General features: G+C 48.2%; 1 protein-coding gene across 1 annotated transcript in view; it reads right to left on the reverse strand.

The window, feature by feature from the left end:
• Nucleotides 1-14995, reverse strand: part of LMX1A (LIM homeobox transcription factor 1 alpha) — a 247350-nt gene extending 232355 nt beyond the window's left edge. Inside the window, exons 1-3 of the mRNA XM_049881113.1 lie at nucleotides 14825-14995; nucleotides 13983-14080; nucleotides 11531-11717 (exon numbers count right to left, since the gene is read on the reverse strand). Of these exons, the coding sequence (XP_049737070.1) occupies nucleotides 11531-11717; nucleotides 13983-14058 (263 nt within the window). The 5' untranslated portion in view covers nucleotides 14059-14080; nucleotides 14825-14995. The remainder of the gene's footprint in view (nucleotides 1-11530; nucleotides 11718-13982; nucleotides 14081-14824) is intronic.
• Between the last annotated feature and the right edge of the window lie 6335 nt (nucleotides 14996-21330).

The raw sequence follows: 21330 nt of genomic DNA on the forward strand, positions 1-21330 counted from the left end.
TATGAACACCAGAATTCAAGCAGCAGGTGGTGTGATTTAGTGGAAAGGCCACTGGGCCAGGGGTCAGTGGCCAGGGATCACACCCCAGTCTCTCTCTTTACAAGCAGCATGACCTTGGCCAAGTTCTTGACCTCTTTGAGCCTCAGTTTCCTCAGCTACAAAATGGGGAAGGGGAGCTCTCTTTGCCTAACTTAAAATTGTTGCAAGGCCCAATAGAGATAGAATATGTGAAAGCTCTTTGAAAATTGAAAAGGATACATTTTTTTCAACAAACTCTTTTACAACATTTTCTCTGGGCCAAGCATTGATCTGCATACTTTACAAACATTAACCCAAAATGACCCTGTGGGTTAGTACTATTACTATCCCCATATCAAAGAAGAGGGGCCCTGGTGGTGTAGTGGTTGAGAGCTCAACTGCTTACCAAAAGATCACCAGTTCAAATCCATCGGCCACTCCTTAGAAAGCCTATGGGGCAGTTCTACTCTGTCCTATAGGATCGTTATGAGTCAGATCGACTCGATGGCAGTGGGCTTGGTTAAAGAAGAGAAAGAGGAGAGAAAACACAAGGCCCCGTCCATGGTTACACAGCTAGTAGGCAGCAGAGCAAGGATTTGAACCCAGGCACTCCAGCTTCTGAATCAATGCTTTTAACCACTATCCTATGTTAGATTATCATATACAGTTCCTAATACTCAGCTGCTAACCGGAAGGTCTACAGCTCGAACCCACCAGTGGCTGTGCAGGAGAAAAGACCTAGCAATCTGCTCCCATAAAAATTACAACCTAGGAAACCCTATAGTGCAGTCCTACTCTGTTCTATAGGGTTGCTATAGAGTCGCCATAAGTCAGAATCGACTGAACGGCATAAACAAGAGTATGTATACAAGCTTTTACTGATATTTAAAAAAAAAAATGACAATAATAATACCCAACCCTGTATAGTACTCTACATTTTACCAAAAGGCTTTTCCAAGCTCATTATCTTCTTTAATTTTCACAACAACCCTATGAGCCCATTATTATTATTTTCCTTTGTACAGATGAAGAAATTGTGGCTTGGACATCTCTTGAAGTTGGACATTTGTTTCAAATTATGCTTCCAGAAATGGAAAGAGATATGCACTGTTCAGATATTCATGCCCACTTGTCCAACACCTTTCCATCAATGGACATGGACTTCTGACATGAAAGAACCCAATCAACAGCAAAGTGCAAAGAAAACAAAACCCAGAAGAAAAAGAATAGGTGTGTGATCAGGGCCAGTTTTATGCACAAATTGGGAAGCCCCCTACAAAGTATTATTAGCATTCTGCCCAAAATTCTAGGGCCAAAAATTCTATCGTAAGATAGTCATTCTGCACAAGGAAAATATGAGCCCAAGAGAAAGAAAAGGTCACATAAAACGGAGACTCTATCAGCCTGAGACCAGAAGAACTAGATGGTGCCTGGCTACCACCAATGACTGTCCTGACAAGGAACATAAGAGAGAATCCCTGATGGGGCAGGAGAAAAGTGGGATGCTAAACTCAAATTCTAGCAAAAAGACCAGACTTAATGGTCTGACTGAGACTGGAGGGACCCCAGAGGTCATGGCCCCCGGATTCTCTGTTAGCCCAAAACTAAAACCATTCCTGAAGCCAACTCTTCAGACAAAGATTAGACTGGACTATAAGACATGAAATGACATTGGTGAGGAGTGTGTTTCTTAGCTCAAGTAGACACATGAGGCTATGTGGGCAGCTCCTGTACGGAAGGGAGATGAGAAGGCAGAGGGGGACAGGAGCTGATTGAATGGATACAAGAAACACAGGGTAGAGAGTAGGAGTCTGCTGTCACATTGTAGGGAGAGCAACTAGGGTCACATAACAATGTGTGTGTAAGTTTTTATATGAGAAACTGACTTGTACACTTTCACTTACAGCAAAATAAAAAACAAAAGATAGTCATTTCTTTGACAGGACACCCTTCCGGTTAAAAAGTATCTTTGAAAGAATAGAACACTGCCATGTATACCCCTGTGTGACTTCTTTCGCTAGTAAGTGCAGGTAACTTGAACTATGAAAGGTGGGAAGATGAGTTCAGAGCATAAGACAAGCAAGAAGGCAAGGCTAAGCTGAGACCCTGACAATGAGCTAGAAAACCAGTGCTGTGGTTGAATCCAGGGATTCAAGGTGCAGAGAGCCCCATGGAAAGAAAGGTATAGGGGCCTGGAGAAACTGAAGCCTGAGATGCAGGGAGGTGTCTGCTGGGATGGTCTTCCCCTCTGGATTTCCAAAGCCCACCTCACGGCACTGCCAGCTGGCTTTCTAGCTGGCTTTCGTCTCTGAAGAGCTGTGCCCGCATCCCTGGGCCTCTAGATGAAAACGGTGGCTGTCACTCCCCCAGAGCACAGGCACAATAGGAATCCCTGCCACACTGTGAGGAGGGGCACGAGAAAAAGGGGTGAGGGGAGCCAGCAGCAGGGGAGGAAACTCTCGGACGGTTATGCTAAAAAGGATTTGTTCCACTGTCAAAACCAGAAAGCTCTCCCCAAGATCCAGCTTTAGGGAAAGAAGCCTGAAATGACAGGGAGGAAGCGGGATGCTATGATGGAGGTGCTTTGGAAAGGAGGCTGAAATAAAGGGAAAAGGCAGTCGTGGCCAGCCCTCCTCTGGCCTGCGATGGGCCAAGAATGCCTGAGGCACGCACAGAAACTGGGCTCCACTGCTTCTGCCAGAGTCCTGAGGTGGCACAAATGGTTATGCACTCAACTACTAGCTGAAAAGTTGGCAGTTTGAACCCACCCAGAGGTGCCTCAGAAGATAGGCCTGGCGATCTGCTTCCAAAGTTCACAGCTTTGAAAACCCTATGAAGCACAGTTCTACTCTCTGCACGTGCGTCTGCTATGAGTCGGAACTGACTCGATGGCAACTAACAACGACTGTTTCTGCCGGGTGCCAGACACAAGGGCTCCCAAAGCCACCCTTATTCCCCAGGCAAAGACAGCTCTTTAAATCCAAGCCATCAGAACAACTGCTCATCCCTGGTCCTCCCCAGTGACTAGGACAGGACCCAATGACTGCCAAGCTCCTGAAATCTGCGAAAGTCACACCTTCTCCTCCCAACGGCCCACTCCGTTTTCTGGGCTCCATCTCAGGGAGCGACCTCAACCTCTTTTCCAAGCCTGGAGCTGGAAGCCCCGGCCAAGCTGGCATCAGCTCCCACTCAGACTCAGCCTGTCAGGGTGCTCAAACAAAGACAGGTTCAGGCTCTCCTGCAGAGATGGAGGGGACGTTCCTGTGCCCGGAGAGAGCTGGTTTGAATCTACTGTGCAGTGAATGACAACAATGTTAAGAATGGAAATATGGTTTCGGGGGACAGTCCCCAGGAGCCCAACATTTTGGTATTTAAGGGAACTTTAATGAGCTTAAGAAGTTAATCTGGAGTTCAGGAGGGGTGTTTTGTTATGTTTTATTTTGAAAAATCCTTAAAAGGCTCCTGAGGCTGGGACAGGGAGGAGGCAAACAAGTTGTGAGTCAGGGAGAGGATGGGCCTAACTGCAGGGGTGGATGGCCTTCGGGGAGGAGAGCACTCCAGAGATCTTTCCATCGTAGCAGCAGAATCTGGTGCTCGAGGAGATAAAGGGTGGCCTTCCCAGATTGGTACAGCAGCAGAAAGTTGAGAGTGATGGATTTACATCCTATCAGAAATGTTCACCAGGCTTCTTGCCAATGACTTCTTCTGTCTTACTGGTGACAGTATCAGGCTCAAGAGCTTCTCTGGCCCTCCAAAAGGCACCCAACTCTAGTGGCAGGACATAACCCAGCATCCACTAAGGTGCCAGATACACTCAGAAGTATATTCCCAAAACCCATTGCCATCAAGATGATTCCGACTCATAGCAACCCTATAGGACAGAGTTGAACTGCCCCATAGGGTTTCCAAGGAGTGGCTGGTGGATGTGAACTGCCAACTTTTGGTTAGCAGCTGTAGCTTACTGTAGCTCTTAACCACTGAGCCACTAGGGCTCCAGGAGACCCTAAAGGTTCATCAGTAAGAGTCATGAGTATAGGATCATGCAAACCTGAGAGTGACATCCCTCACCTACTGAGCTGAACGTTCCTCCCCTGCTCAGTAACTGGCTGGCCACGTGGCAGGGCTCTTTCTGTGCATCTAAGGTAGAATGTTCACCTCCAATGCGGGAGACCCAGGTTTGATTCCTGGCTGATGCACCTCATACACACCCACCACCCACCTCTCAGTGGAGGTTTGCATGTTGCTACGATGCTGAACAGGTTGCAGTGGAGCTTCCAGCCTAAGGTGGGCTAGGAAGAAAGGCCTTGCAATCTACTTCTGAAAAGCGGTCAATGAAAACCCTACAGGCCACAATGGTTCAGTCTGCAACTGATCATGGGGATGGTGCAGGACTGGACAGCATTTCGTCACACTGTGCATGGGGTCACCATGACTCAGGGGCCGACTTCATGGCAGCGGACAACGACAACAAAAAGGCTACTTAGGTTGCTCCAGGTAAGAGAATCAAAAGAGAACTAACAGTCAACAAGGATGGCCTGGGGAAAAAAATGAAGTAGTTGATGTGAAGGAGTTTATGTAATATCTGATTTTTCACGAGACTCTAATTAATAGAATGCCACAGGGCATAGAGGAGCCCGGGGGGAGGCAGAACGGGACAGCCCAGACGCGAAGCCTAGATATGGCATGTCATCCATTCTTGGCCAGGCTGGCTGCTAAAGATATTTTTTATATGAACTGAGTTTATTTGGGCCTGTCAGACAAGGTAGGCCAACCTACAGTAGCCAGATATCAATCAGGGCTTGACCATTACATGATAACAATGGAAAAAAACAAACAAACAAACAAACCTAACTGTGTGGAGAGACACTGAAGCCTAGAGAACTAGAAAAGCCAGACATATTTGCTGTTATCCAAAAATAGGATCCCCAAACTGGAATGTTGGAATCCAGGCTGGAAGAGCCCAAACTATTTCATGTGACTTCAGTTAAAGGGCTAGGAAACGGTGCAGTCCGTTTTGTATTTTTAGTTGTTATGGCATTACGGAGCACTAACGGGGAAGCTGGTGATGGCTTCATTAAATTCTAGCTAAGCCAAGCGTGGCGGCCAGGTGACAAGCTCTAAAGATGATTTGGTTGCCCTGGTTCACCACTGAACAGAACAGCACAGAGACAGGTTTTCAAAATCCTTTTTTAAATACCCCAATGGAGTATCTGTGATCGCCCAAGTATACCCACAGGGTAGGGCCACAGTTTCGTCCCTCACATAATGCCTTCACTGGTACGTCAGTGTTTCTGCTGCATTCCAACTGCCTCTGCCATCTAATGCCAGAAGAAACTTAATCCCTATCCTAAGTCTCATTTTATTTATTTTCAGCAGTGTGAAAACAAACATGTAGCAAGATTACAGTGTTTACACCCCTTTTTAGCCGTCACGGCTCTAATCCTCCTGCTAATTAATGCCAAGGCCGTATCAATTTTATTAATTTCACCTCAGTTAAAAATATAGAGAGATAATTGTGTTTTACAAAAATAACAATTTGACATTTGGGAGGTGTTCACTCCATCTCAGCAAGATGGTCGGCTGGCTCTCATTTAACATATGACAAAGAAACACAAAGCTGCGGTGGGCACCAGGCAATGGTAACATACCTGATTCTAATTGCGATAAATGGGATAAAATGTCCCACATCCTGCTAGTCAACAAGACAAGGAGAAAATGTAAACCCTAAGGAGCGCCAAGCCAGATTCTCTCTAGAACCAGAAAAAAAGCTCACTCTAAGGAGCACAGGAAGGGACGGGCTTCCTTTCTCCAGCCTCGCTGATATTTTTTTCCCAAAACATTTTCTTCACTTTGCTCCTAAAAATCACCAGTCCTCCTGAACTCAGTTGGAAAGGGCTATTGGCCACTACACTGTTCTATATGTCGCTAAGGGACTTTCAGAAAATGCACAGGGTGTTGGAAATAGGGCAGGCCTCTTCCTTGTGGACCTTTCTGCTTCTGTACAGATGGGAAGGGCACCCACGACCCGGCCCGGTGCCAGTCCGTTACCTCACCCAGCAAGTGGCTCAGCTAAGAATTCCCTTCTTTGAAAGCGCATTTAAAAATTCATATAAGACGTTTAAAAAAAGAAAAAGACGAAAGTAGAGCTAAGATTTCAAACAACAGCGCAGAAATTATTTTAAATATCTCTACTGTGGACCCAATTTGTACTTTATCTTCCCAGAATTTATTTCCCACCATTGTACAGCTGTACTTAATAATCAAGTGAGCATGGTTCAGTCTTGGTTATTCTGAACTTGATATAACTCAACAATGACATGCCGTAATATGTATTTACTCTAAAAATCGTTAATAAATTTCTGTTAATATAATGAGTATCTTAAACGCTTGTCTATTTTCTCACTTCTACACGCTCTGACCCAAATAATTTCTTTGACCATAAAAAAACAATTAGCTGATAAGTTAATAAATGAAACTGTTCTCATTAGAGAGCTAGTCCCCGCTGAATATAGACAAAACCAGATTTAAAAAGCAACAATGAAGAGTCTGCCCCAAAATTAGCAACAGTATTTTGATTAATACAATAGTTACACAAAAGAAAAAGGAAACTAAAAAGCAAGACAAACAAGTAACTAACAGAAAATCTCTGATATCTGAGTAAAGACATCAACTTCCTAGCCAGGTGGATGACAAGTCTCGGGAGTCCACAGTACTTAAATGCAGAAATCATTTTTTAATGTGCTCCATAAATATAAAGATTCAAAGAATCCCACAAGCCTGCCCGAAAAAGCAATGTTCCTATCTAATTCCCAGAACATCATTAATACTTACTCCTGCAAATTTTATTTCAAAATTTTAAGTGTAAGATTCCAAGAAAGCCCTACCTCAGGACCAATATATATAAAACCAGAAAACACATCTGAGCAAGGAATGTCTCCAATCACCCTCTTAAAAAAGAGAGAGAGGAGTCTTTCTGCACAAACACAGCCACGGCCCAACCACTGTGCTTGCTCCGAGCTAAGCCTCCCGCACTTTAAGGCAGACATCCGTTTATTACCTAGCTGTGTTTGATTTTTATATTCCTTAAATTTTATTGTGCCAGGAGCGGGGCTAACCAAAGATAAAGGAAAAAAAAACCTAACAATCGCCACCGTGATTTCATCTGTGAGCTCCTTTTATGAGCACCTGCCTGCCCAATTCTGATCTCCAAGTAATGTCAGCATAATTAAAGCAAACAAGCCCTCCTCCCTACATACACATCCTACGCCACCCTGATAAAATGCAGAATTAGTTCATTACTGATCCTAATAGAGACCATTACCTCAGCCACTTCCACTGTGCGACTGCTAACCAGCAGGTAGAAAGGAAGACACAGAGAAAGGTTCGTGTGTAATACACCCTTTCCCCCATTTCAATCCCCTTCTTCTGAAAACTGGTCTGATCCAAAAGACAGGGGAAAGGGGAGAAAACATGTGCCAGTCCTCTGAGGAGAGGCTTCCCAAGGCCTGTGATTTGCTGACGTGTGGAGAGTTACAGCCTCGATGACAGCAATACTATCCCACACGGCTCCTAGGACGTCCAGAACAATCTAAAGGATAATGATAAACTTCACATGTGATGGAACAGGGCCCTGCCTGACACACTGAGCTGCCAGGCACATGAAAGAAACAATATAAACTTGATTTAAATGTGGGATCCCTTCCAGAAGGCTTAATTATCTATTGTATTGCCACATTCCCATTATTCAGCAACCTCTTCTGTCTCTCAGACTTATGTCTAACTACAGGATTTGTCTGGAACAAATTCAGGGAAAACTCCAAAGTAACCAGATCACAGAGGACTCAGTGAAATAGGGAACTACAATTATATAAACAGAAGTCCTCATGGGCTGGAAAAATGTTTTGATTGTCTGCTAACTTTCAGGAACGTTGAAATCCAGCTTTTAAGTACCCACACCTAGAGTCTCTGAATGGGTTTTATCTGACATAGTTCAGCTTCATCAGTTTTGTAAATATTATCATCCCACCTAACTACGTAGTTAATTTTCTTTGATAACATTTCATGGACAGTGAAGGTCACCTCCAGTTCTTAATTTCTGGAATATTCATAAAACAGTTTTCTACATTCCAGCCTTAAATGCTTACTTGTTCTGGGTGATCAGAAGATAAGGTATTCCCAAGGCTGTCACAGTGTAGGAGACGAACCTTGAATAAAACATCCCACAAGTCTTCAAATGAATGGCTGTGTGTTCATGATACCACTGTCAATTCAATTTTTCCAAAAATTAGACAAAGTTGGTGTTGGACATCATGAAGCTGTACCAACTACACTGAAACCTGTGAAAGCCAGAACTCAGTGGGACTGCCTCATTTTTCCGGGTCTCGAACATTTTCCTCCTTTGACAGGGTGCAGTCTTACCATTTTTCTATCTCTCGTTTTTCGTTTTAGTGGAAAATATTTGTGTTTTCCTTCTCTGACAGGTTTCCGTCTTAGACAGGTTCCAGCTTCCGCAGGTTTTACTGTAGTTGAGAGACTGGAATTTTCACTTTTTAATGGGCTGCCTGACACCTTGGATAAGCAGCTACTAATTCAAATGCAAAACTGCCTGTCAGCCAGAAATGCATACCCAAAGGGCTAAAATAAATAGATAAACCCTCTTGGCCGATTTTATGTTTGCCACCTTTACAGAAACTTGCACATTAGCTATAGATCCTTTCATTTAAATGTGCAGAAATATCGTTGGAATTTCGTCAATTTTGGAAATGAAGGCTCTGCCCAAATTTCATTTTTTATTAATTGCTCTATAATTTTTCATCATCATTGTCGTACCACTTCACTTCAGTCTCATTTTCCTCTCCATTTACCTTGTCTGGGTCTCAAATTTTAAAGAAAAGATCCACAAAAACACATTTGTTAAAGAAAAAAGTATCCTGTCATATTATCTGCCCACACCTTGCTCCCTGTATTGGTTTTACTATTATGGTCTAAAATTGAGTCGTGTCCCTCTGGCGGGATAAAGATCCGGTCCTTCTGGAGAGCTTCTGTGTAATCCCCACCCTGCTCTCCAAGTAGAGGAGGCTTTTGAAAAAGACTTGATGGTTAGGCTAGCACAAATGGGAAAGATGCTAGGCTATAAGCCTCCTGCAGGCAAGCTTGGAGTGTTTTTCTCATCTCCTAGCCCAGTGCTCATAAAAAGCTTGTTGTGATTAAAGGACTGTCCTGAGCCAAATTACAAACAAACAACAACAAAGCCTCTCCTTTCTCTCTTACAGCCTTTTCCATGTACACTAATACCATTAAAAATATCAAATATATTAAAGCCCTGTTTTGTTGGAAGAAGGATGGGATGGGGTAGAGGATAGGAGAGAGAAAAAAAGGAATAAAATTAATCTAAAAAAGAATTGAGGTGCTGAGCACAGACTAGTGCTGATAGTGTGCCATGAACTAGAGTCCAATTAACTTAATTCTGGACATTCACGCTTCCAGAATATACATAAAGATTGAAATTTAAACCTTCGTAAGTGCAACACCTTTCTGACCACTGTAGCTCACAGTTCTCTAGAAAACGTTCTGGCCAACAGCTGGCAAGCTGATCCTTGTAACTTTCCCTTTGCAGAAATAGCTTTGTGAGGGCAGAACTGCCCCTCATGGGCTAATAAACCCAAACTTGGAAGAACCTGGAGGGCTGCAATGGAAGGGACATTGTTAGGTTAAGTACTTTTACAACAATTGTTTCTTTTCCTCTTGACACAGCCTGACTTCCTTAAAGAAGATCTGACTGGCCGGACAGCTGTGTTGACCCTTAAGCCTTCTTTGATTTCTGATTTTTTTTTTTTTTTTTTAACAAACAGAATAGAGATTCACAACCCAAATCCTTCCCTAAGCTCCAGTGTTTTGAATTTTCTAGTGTTCTGCCTGAAAGATGTGGACATTTCAGTAATCTATAAACAGAAAGCAGGCATAGCTTCTTTCAAAAATGTCAGTAACAGTTTTCCCTCTGTGAAAGGATCACGCAGAGTTTTCACTTCTTTATATACTTTTGTATTGCCAAGCCATCCAAAATTCAGCACGTATTATTTTTTTCGTTCTGAAAAATGTAAAGCTATTATCTTTTCAAAATAACGACAACAAAAGTACCCAGTACTCTTTCTACATGGGGGAAATATTCAACCATTCTACGGAAAAGGAGCACAGAGTAACAATTTTGTGTGTGTGTGGTCACTAGGTCTAATCGTTTCGTCAGTTTGGGGAAACCTCACAGCTCAGGCAACATGGAAAAAATGGTATTTTTGTTCTTAATGCTTTTTGTTAGATGGAGACTTTTTCCCGCACCCCCCCCCCCGTTTATGGCACTTTTTAATAATATGTAAAGAGCTGCTTCTCAAGCACACTAACCCTCCCTTGATTATCCTTACATAGCGCCATCCCTTTTATTCACCAATGACAAATGCAAAACTTCTCTGCGCCTGCACCCGCGCACACAGTCACAGATACCAGTCTTGGAAGTCAAAAGCAGAAACCTTCCCTTCTGCCACTTTTCTCTCCTTCAATATCCTCCACAGCCCTGCAAAGCCCACGTCTACTAGCCGTTTCCACAAGGAAAAGTAGTTCCCTCTCCTTATTTCCTGAGCGCCTCAGGGCTTGCCTGGTGAGAGCTAGGAAACCCCTGCAACTCCTAGTCTCATCCAGGCTTTATGCATTACAGAAAATTAGATTCGAAAATGGTCTACCTTCTGAAATGGTTGCCAAACCTGCCTCCCAATTCTCCAAACACACCCAGTCGACAGGAGGGAACTGAATCTGCTGCAGGACGGAATTGCAGACTCACCCAGGGACTGGGAGAAGGCGTAGGATGGAGCAGGGGGCTTCAGCTCAGGCCCCAACTTCTGGCCTAACAGACCCTGTGCGCCGGGACTTTGGAACAACGAGGGGTGAGGGAGGCAGACCAGCTTTGCAGTGAGAGGAAGGGCAAAAATGGCGTGCAGAAGCTCGGAGGGAGGATCAGCGGCGCGGTTTCCCAGCGGATTCCGTCAGAACCCCAGCTGACAAACACGAGCGCGAAACCCGCGCAGGGGACCGAAGCCATGGGATCAATAAAGCCTCGCCGCCCCGCACACGCGCGAGAAGACACGGGCCACTAGCAACCCACGGGGCGCTCCAGGGAAGAGAGAACGAAGTTTGATGGGATCAGAGTCCCACAGAAGAGTGGCTTCTAGAAATGACCTGAGTCGGGGAAAGGACCCGGGAGGGCTGAAAACAAGGCGGTGGACCATGGAGGGCAGCACTAGCGCGCTTCTGCGGGGCCCGGGCAGTGGACGCGCACAGCAGCGCGGATTTCTGCGGCCCTTCGGACAAAGAGAAAAGGGTGAGAGAGCGTTCTGCTTCTCTGGGAGGGGGTGGGTTCCTCTTGCGCCTTCCAACTGCAGAGGTGGGTAACGAGGTACCAAGAAAGTCGCCGGCGCACTCTGATGCCAGTGCGTGAGATCACGCTCGGGAGGCGCGGGCCACTTACTTCTCGTAGTCATACTTGCAGTAGAGCTTCTTGTCCCGGTAGAAGCAGGTGGTCTCCAGGGGCTCTTTGCAGGAGGCGCATAGCACACACTGCTCATGCCAGAAGCTGTCGTTGAGCCGCAGCAGAAACCTGTCCGAGATGACCCGCTGACAGCCCTCGCAGACAGACTTGGGGCTCACCGCTCTACCTGTAGCCGCAAAACATGAGTGAGTGAGCGAGTGAGTGAGTGAGCCGGACCTGCCGGAATCCCCGCCAGACCCGGCCGCGATCCCTCCACACCTATGAACTGCCCCCACCCCACCCCGCGCTGCCCCCTAGAGAGTCCCCTGTTAAACGACCAAACCAAGACTCGGAGAACAGAGAAAAATCAAACCAAGTGACGCTTCCAATAAACGGGGATTCTGTGGGACAGGTTTAAGGCCCAGCAGGGAGGGAGCGGAAATCAGTAAATGGCCTTTAATTATCAGGTAAGTGCGCAAACGTGCGCGCGTCCGGTAAAATTACACTACAGATAAATTTGCGTTCCCAGGTTTATCACACTGTAATTAATCATTAAATCACTCACTATGCTTGTATCTATTGACCATTTTTAAAACTGCGAGTGAATAAAAAGTCTTCTTGCTTCTTTTGTTAAAATGTAATTTTGTTCTGTTTTTTAAGGGGTAACTTGGATTTTTTTTCTTTCTAAAAATTCCTATGCATATGAAAACATGGTAACCGTCTCTTCCAAGGCAAACCCAGTGTTGTTCAAACCAATGAACTCCAAACTGCTGTGTCTTGGCTGGCGTGCAAATTGCAAATAACTTTTTTTTTCATAATTAAGAGATGTCAAGATAAGTAGAACGGAAAAAAAAGTACGTGAAAGAAGCAGGGCGCAGAGACCGCACGGAGAGTCCCGGCCAGAATTCCAGCATCGGGCGCGCTCTGTAGCCAGGCATGGGAACGAAACCGATCCCAAGCCGACCCAGCGCAGAGTCCGCTTTCTTACTCCTTGGATTTTTGTCTGTTACGTTCCTTTGTTTTTTTTATGGAGGGGGGGGGTGTTGTTCTGTTTTCTCTCTCTCTTTTGGAGAGGTGCCTTCTCCGCCTCTGTAGGCACGTTTTACAGCTATTTAAGGAAGATCTTGTCCGGCCTAACAACACTCCTGAGCGCGGTTTCCCAAAACGTCCCGATCCCTCCCCATTTCTTCGCCACGCTCTTCTCTATCTCAGGTCAGGCTTAAGAGCCAGTTTTGAGGCTTTGGGGTACGGGCAGGAGTGTGGCTAGGGAAAGCGTGATAGACCTCAGTTTTAAAATTCCCTTTCCCTTCTGCCCGGTCTCGGCGTCCCGGGACAAGACCCAGGCGTTGGGAGAGGACGTGGGGCGGACGGAGCACACGGGGCGGACCGAGCACACAGGGCGCACGCAAGCTGTGTGCACGAAATAGCTTGCGCTCGGCGCCGGGACTGCGCCTGCTGTGGCCCCAGCGCCCTTCCGAGGCGGAACAGAGAAGGGACATTCCAGAAAGGGGGGCTGAAAGAGTGGAGCGCAGTGCGCGTCCTTTCGTTTCATCTGGGGTAAAGGGTGGGAGATTCCTTTCCGGATATAGTTTCTCCAGCCTGACGGTCTCATCCTCCGCTTTCACCCCGCTCTAGCGGTTTAAAGTGAGGGAAAGAGGAAAGAGGTTTAAGTGACAAAACGAAAATCCCTCCCTCTAAAAAAATAAAAATGAAACACCCGTTCCCCAGACTTGCAAGCACCGAAGGGGGGGCGGGGAACTCGCGGCAAGAATCCTTGGCCCCAGCTCTGGAGACCCTCGTGTTGCCTCTCTGTCGGGGCCTTTGGCTTTTCGCTCCTCCACGGTCGCTGAAATCCTCCAAGGTGGCTGAGAAGGGGTTGGGGGGCGGGGGGAACGCGCGGGACCCGGGATCCGGCTCCAGTTAATTAAAACCGAAGCGAGGGCCCCGCCGCGGGGGCTAATCCCGGCGCTGCGCTGCCCACCGGCCCGGAAAAGCCTATCGGCCGTGCCCGGAGCTGAAATTGGGGCTAGAGTTGGTGGGGGCGAGAAACTGCCTCGAACTTGGGCGCTCCAGGCTTCGGGTCTCGGATTCCCGCCCTTGGGAGGCCGAGAAGAGGGCGGCATTTAAGAGATGTCGATCAGCTCTGTGATTAAAAACCCAGTCTTGGGTATTTTTAATCACTTGCCACTCAGACGCCTGCAAACAAGCTCGCCAGCTCCTCGCGGCCTTGGGGAATTCGGTGCCCGAGGCGTGAGGCCGGAGGCGGCTTGTTGGTTTGAGGTAGAGAAGCTAACCCACAGGGACTGACAGACAGACAAAGACTGGGCTCAGCTGAGGGCACGAAGCGAAAAGCTAGCTCCCCACCGCTGACGAAGTCCCAGCGAGCGGGGCTCCTGGGCCCAAGGCCTGGCAGAAAGAGGGTGCGACCCGGGCGCATGGCCTGAACGCTCACCCAACAGCGAGGAGAAGGAGGCCGAGGTCTCGATGGCGCTTTGGAAGTTCTCCTCCATCTTCAAGCCGTCCAACATGGTCGGGCCAGGCCAGGTGGACCTGCAGAAAAGAGGAAACTACGCGTCTGGCGTCGGTGCCCGCTGGGACGCAGAGCCCGGACCCTCCTCACTCCTGGGAAAAGACAAAGGGAGTGTCCAGGACGACCAGAATGAGCCAGAAGAGTAGAGTCCAGCCAAGAGAAACGTGGAGTGGGGGAGAGAGACGAGTCACAGAGAAGTGCTCCGACTGATCTGATTTCACTCGAAGTCAGCGCGTTCTGTACTTAGGCCTCCGCCCCCCAACTGCGTGTCTCCTTCCCCAGCCCCCCCTCCCTGCCCCCAGGCCCCAGGTTTCCCATCCCGAGTCCGACTCCGCCCCAACCTACACTGATGTGGGCCCTAGGGACGCCTCTGCCGGAACACAGCTACCAGGGTTTGAAGGGGGTAAAAGGAGTAAGTGCTCTTCCTCGAGGGGCCGGCCCAGGCAAGCGGGACCACGGGGTCTGCAGCCCGCTCCCTGGCCGCCCCCGCGAAGGTCCTCACCTGCCCGGGCCGGGCAGGGGCAGGGTAGGCGGCCCAAACTGCGTCCCGCCTGCTCCCGGACTCCGAGCGTGCGCTCTGCTGGGGGGAGCGCGGGGAGGTCCGCCAGCCAGTCGGCCGGTGTCGGGAACGTCTGCAGAAGCAAAGGAGTCGCCTCGGGGAGGAGCCGCGGCTGGCCCCAGCTCACTCTTGGAGGCATTTCAAATCAACTTTCAGAAACACGCCCGACCGAGCCGGATCCTAGGGAACGAGCAGCCTTCCTTACCTGATGGGCGAGCTCGCTTCCCGTGGCAGGAGCGGAATGAAGTTCCTCAGCTCCGGGGAAAGCTTCGGCCGAGGAGGCGTCAGCCCGCGAGGCTGCAGCCGGAGCAGCCGCCCCCGGCTCCGGCGCGCCCGGGAGGGAACCCGAATGAGCGCCGTCCCTTGGCTCCGCTCCTCTGCGCGCCCGGGCCGGGACGTGGCCGCGGGCGCCCAGCCTTCTCGGGACGTCCTGCCTGCCCGCGTCGCTTCTCAGGGAAGGAGGATGCCGGAAGCCTCTCTGAGGCTAGGAGGGAAGGCAGGGGCCCGGAGTCCTGGGTGCGAGTCGGGCCCTGCTTCACTCGGGCGGATCCGGCCGCTTCTGACCGGGGTTGCGCCGCTGCGTGCGCGGCAGAGGGAAGGGGGTGGGGTGCGCAGGGCGGGGGGCTGGGAGCGCGTCCCGTGGCAGGGCCGCGGCGCTCCCTCTCCGAGCTGAGCTGCACTGCGCGGCCCACCTCGCTGCCGCCGCCGCCGCCGCCACGGTGCGCCCCCCGGTCGCTGAGCTCTCCGGAGCACGCAAAGTTTCCTCCCCTCCACATGTAACTGCTAACCCGCCGCGGGCTGGCCCAGTCGCCGTCCTCGGCTCCGCGCTCCCGCTGGGCCCCGGTCGAGGTCTCTGCGCCACCTGGACCGCGGCGCCAGCAAGCTCCTTGTCTGGCTGCTCTCCAACCACCGCAAGTGATGAAAGCACGGGAATCTTCACCCGGGCCGCGCCAAGAAACCGCTTGCCCGGAGTAGATGGCGGGCCCAGCAGCTCGCAGCTCCTCAAACCCTTTCTCCATCACCTGGGGCTCCCGCAAGTTCCCAGCTTCCCGCCTTTTATTTCGAAACCGCGTTTTAGATAGTTCACCAATAGACTGTGCAGATGCCATGGGACCCATGGCCAAGGCTTAAAACCAGGCTCCTGGCAGAGATCAGATGGAATCTGACCTCCTGATGAGGAGACCACAATGGCACTGAAGTCAGTTCAGGGGCATTCTTAAGGGAACGAAGCATTTGGGGGAAATGTGAACTCCTCACACCTGTAACTTTAGCTTACAAGGATAGACCTTTAGTCCCTCCAAGGCTAGGAAAAAACAAAAACCAAACCCATTGCCGTCGAGTGGATTCCGACTTATAGTGACCCTATAGGACAGAGTAGAACTGCCCCGTAGAGTTCCCAAGGAGTGCCTGGTGGATTCAAACTGCTGACCTTTTGGTTAGCAGATGTAGCTCTTAACCACTATGCCAGCAAGGTTTCCCCAGGGTTAGGGGCAGGATCTTAATCGTCTGTGTATCCCAGGAGGTTGGCATCGTGCCTAGCCCCAAGTAGATTCTCAATAAATATAACACTGGCTAACACTGGTGGAACATTTATTTCGTGCTAGGCTTGGTTACCTGGTTAAGTCATTTAATCTTTACAACAATCCTATAAGGTGGGGACAACATTACAGGTGAGGAAAACCTAGCACAAAGGCCACATCGGGTCACCTGAATACCACAGGAAGGTTAAATTCAATCGGATTCTCCCGGGCCCCCTAGTTACCCCTGAACTGACCTGAATTGGCATTGACAGTCACTTTGGCAAAATGAACCCAAGCAGAAGAGATGCCACATAGCAAATTCTATTACCTTCTCCAAGAACTGGATCACATCCTTATTTAAAAAAAAAAAGGGGGGGGGGTGTTGGCAGCAACTTGCTCCCATTTGTTTTAGGAGCCCTGACCTCACTCACCATTATAAGTGCTTTCCACGCAGGCACAAGCTAAACACTGTGACTTCAGAGGAACAAGGGAAAAGGGCAGAGAGTTTAATACCACACGTTTTTGTGTTGTTTTATACTTTTCAGGATACTTTCACATACTTGATTTTGCTTGATCTTTACAACAAACTTATGAGGTAGGCAGAACAAACAGTTTTATTCATAGTTTAAGATGAATCTTTGGGGCTTAGAGCAGCTAGGAGATTTGTCCAATGCTGTCTGGATGGCTGGTGACATGTCTCTTGACATATGTTCTTTGTCCTTTCTGCCACCCCAGCTAGAGCAGGGTGTGAAAGAAAATATGAATTACAAATATTCTTTAGAGAATATATAAAATATTAGTTTAAAAAAAGTTGCCGTCTAGTCGATTCCAACTCATATCCACCCTATAGGACAGAGTAGAACTGCCTCACAGGGTTTCCAAGGAGTGGCTGGTGGATTTGAACAGCTGACCTTTTGGTTAGCAGCCAAGCTCTTAAGAAAAAATAGAAGAGGGCAAATACAATCTTAAGGAATATTTTTAAATGCCCAAATGTCTTGAATTCCCTACAGGTCTTGAATTTATGAAACACGTTTAACTAGTGGTAAGAATACTTTTAAAGAATAGCCTTAAAAGGGATAGATTCTCCTTTGATCTGGGGCTTAAATCTTTCAAATGGCCCGTGCATCTATCTGGAAGGCAGCCTGATTAGTGTAGGGCACACAAGTTCTGGGTGGGAATGTCTCTTCCCAGCTGGCCTTTGGACACCTTCAGGATGGGTACCGGGTCTCACAATCACATTGTTAGCCCTACCACCCTTAGCAAGGAGCCCTGGTGATGCAATGGTTAAGTGATCGGCTGATAACTGAAAGGCTGGAGGTTAGAACCCACCCAGCGGCTCCATGGGAGAAAGACCTGATGATCTGGTCCCGTAAAGATTACAACCTAGAAAACCCTATGGGGAAGTTCTCTGTCACACGGGGTTGCTGTGAGCAGAAATCTAACAACACCACCGCCACCCTTAGCGCAGGGCCAGGCACATACATGTGACTAACAAATATCATTACCTCGATTGATGGATGAACAGAGCTCTCACTCTGGGAAGGCAGCACTGCAGTGGAGAAATCATTTGGCTCAGGCATCAAAGGACCTCAGTTCCATTCCTAGCCCTGCCTCTGAGTCAGCCTGGGCCATCAGCTCGCCCTTCTGGATTTCAATACTCGCTGTCTGAAATGAAGAGCCCTAGTGGTGTAGTGGTTAAGAGCTCAGCTGCTAAGCAAAAGGCTGGTAGTTTGAATCCACCAGCCACTCCTCGGAAATCCTATGCGGCAGTTCTACTCTGTCTTATAGGATCGCTATTAGTTGGAGTCAACTCAATGGCAACAGGTTTGGTTTGGTTTTCTCTGAACTGAAGGGGCTACATTATATATGTTCTATAAGGTTCTCCACAGTCTAAAGTTTGCGAAATCAGACCAGCTCTGGCGAATGGGTTGGGAAGTAAAACCAACAGGTCCTTAATGTGCTTTGCAGTATTTGTTTAGGTGCAGACTTGGGTGATGGATCTAAGCGATATGTCTAAACCAATAAAGATACCCGCAAAAACCAAATCCCTTGCCGTCGAGTCAATTCCGACTTTCAGCAACCCTATAGGACAGAGTAGAACTGCCCTATAGGGTTTCCAAGGAGCAGCTGGTGGATTCAAACTGCTGACCTTTTGGTGAGCAGCTGTAGCTTGCCATAGCTGTTAACTACTGCGTCACAAGATACAATTTGTTTATTTGGAGTTTTGTCTTTTATGATTTCTTTTTACTTCTCCCAATGAGTAGGGAGTCATGAATCCCACTACTCCTTTCCCAGTGTTGTTCCAGTGTTTGACCTTAGCCAAGTCAATGACATGATGGATGAATGGACAGGTGGACAGACGGACGATCACCCTGATCCATCTCTGAAAGACCCCCCGGATAATGCCTAGCGGTTTTCCATTTTAAACATGAGCAGCTATTATCTGACCCTCTTAGTGAGAGCAGGTACCTAGAACCCACAGTCAGAGCCCTTTACAAAGAAGGAGCCATTTTCTCCCTTTTATCAGAAAGAAGTATTTTCCTTGGAGAATTTGTCCATGTGAAGCAAACAGGTAAGTGGCTTCTGAAAAGATCCCCCAACTATCTAGTTAATATCTAGTTAATATTGAGTCAAAATTCATTTCCCTGGTGCTTCCACCCTCTGGCCCAGAGATTCCTCAGGGCCAACCACTCCGAATGTCAAATCCTACTTGCAAGACCTTTTCAATGCGGGGCAGAGCTGCCTTCACCATCCTGTTGGCTGTTCCTCTGAATCTGCTCCAGTGTTTCTACGGCTGCCATAATCAACGGCACCCAGAACTGCTGCAGCTTCCCAGTGGCGGTGTTCGGGGTCTCAGTTCCCTTCTCTGGCAATAACACACCCAGTGACGTGGATTGATTTCGTGCGATTATTTTCAGTGGCTGCTGGTGATCGACATTCTCTCTGCTATTAACAAAACCTTATAAGTCCTTTTCCACACAGGCCACATCTTTCCCAAACTCTATTTGTACAATTGGCATTTGGATCCTGATGTAGAAACTTACATTTCTCTTTGCTAAGAGATAGGCGGTTGGTCCAAACATCAGGAATCTCACAACTTCAAGTATATCCCAGGAGACCCAGGGGCTGTGTCTTAAGCCTAGTATTTTCCTTGGAGGTGGGAAATGCAGAGCTGTTGCTAGGTTGGCCTGGAAGCTGCCATCACAGAGGGAAGAGAGGCAAGGGCCAAAGAACAGGATGTAACTGTTGCATCCCAAAAGGGTGTGCAGGGACCCGGTGACCTGGGGGTGCTTCTTCAAGTGGGAGGTCCCCTGCCCCTGGTTCTGCCCCCATCCATCATTTCTCGGCAGTCAGATAGCAGCTTGTGGATGATGAGGGTGAGATACCCATGCCAGCCGTGGGACAGCCCCTTTCTATGGGAGAAACATAAAAGCAAAGCTATCAGATTCACGAATCTTTGTGGCCAAGTTTTGGGGAGAGGAGTGAGAAAGGAGGCAGAGACAGATGCTTAGTGGGAGGAAGGAGGCCGGGAGCGGGAGGGTCAGCCTGCTGCAGAGTGGAGATGACAGGGACATGTTTTTTCACTTTCCTTTTCTTGCTCTCATTTCTGTGTTTTATTAAGGGAAACACAAAGGGAAAATTGTGTTATTTGTTAAAAAATGTCAAAGTGCATTTCAAGCGAGGGGAAGAAAAACAGGAACATTACTGCCTAGACAGGGACAATACTGTAATGAGGCAGACAGAGACCAGCGTGGCGGGGCCCAGCTTGAGCTACAAACTACCCTGACCGTGGAGTCTTTTCCTGGAAACCCCCTGGCCTGCCTGCCACTCACATCTCTCACAGGCACTGGAGAACCAGGCACCTCCGCGCTTCCTGAGGTGAGAAGGGGTATCCCAAACCAGCTGCTGGAACAGGAGGGAAGTCAGGCAGGGCAAACTGGGGGTCCCCTCCCTCCACATGAGCCAGGTCCCCACGGCAAGGCGAGGACTGCCCAGGGACTGGGACACTCGTCCAGCTAACGCACCAGGAAAACCAGCTGCCATCGAGTCAAGCCGACTCTAACTCATGGTGACCCTACGTGTGTCAGAGTAGAACTGTGCTCCATAGGGTTGGGTTTTGTTTGTTTGTTTGTTTGTTTGTTTGTTAAGTAATATTTTACTGTGTTTTTGGTGAAAGTTCGCTCGGGAAGGTAGGCTTCCATTTGACAATTTCTGCAGAAATTGTTCAGTGGTTTTAGGTACATTTTTCACAATTGTCGACGTTGTCTTTGATTGTGCTCTGGTTGTTCCCTTTCCAGTGCTCTAGTTTCCCTGCTCCCCGTCTCTTCTCAGCTTTGCTTAAGAGTAATTGTTGATCTTTTGGTCTCATACAGACGGTTTTTTAGTAGAGCAACAGTCTTATGGATAAGGTCCTTTATTTTGTGTGTCATTCTGAGATTTCGCCAAAAGGTGATCTCAAGGCATAATTTTGGTTCCAGGTCTAAAGGGTGTCTCAGGGCAATTCCACAGGGTTTCCAATGGTTAATTTTTCAGAAGTAGATTGCCAGGACTCTCTTCCCAGGTGCCTCTGGGTAGACTCAAACCTGCAAACTTTCTGTGGGCAGCTGAGAATGTTAACCAGTTGCACCACTCAGGGACTGCTCAGCTAACAAAGCTACCATTTATAATACTGCACACTTTGGACCACGTAATAGGATTATCTGCATGCTTGCTTTGTCTCCCCATTGGCCTGTGAGCTCCCTAAGAGCCCATGTCAGAGTCACCTGTGTTTCTTCTCTGCCCCCACAATGCTTCACGGCCAGAGAGACCCAATGAGTCTTTGTTGACTAAAGAGAGAACACCCTAAGGTTTCATCTATGCTGTGGTATAACAAGGTGTACCGAGAAGACCAGGCATGGGTTTTGAAACAGAGAGGCCTGAGTTCAAATCCCAGCTCAGACATTCGCAAGTTGTTTCATCTTGAATCAAGCCATGCCAGCATGCTCTAGTGTTGTTGTCTGTACAAGGAGAGGTATCAGCTATTCCTTGAGAGTCACTGGGAGAGTTAATAGAGAGGATGGTTGTGTGTAATCTGCCTAGCCAACTTCAAGTTCAAATGCCTGGTAAGTCCCTCTCTAGCCTCACTGTGAACAAAAGGATACAGCTTCTGAAGGAAAATCACCTTGGCTTCGTCCTGTTCTCGTAAGCAAAC

The sequence above is a fragment of the Elephas maximus genome, chromosome 3 (genome assembly GCF_024166365.1).
Source record: "Elephas maximus indicus isolate mEleMax1 chromosome 3, mEleMax1 primary haplotype, whole genome shotgun sequence".
Classification (NCBI taxonomy): Eukaryota; Metazoa; Chordata; class Mammalia; order Proboscidea; family Elephantidae; genus Elephas; species Elephas maximus.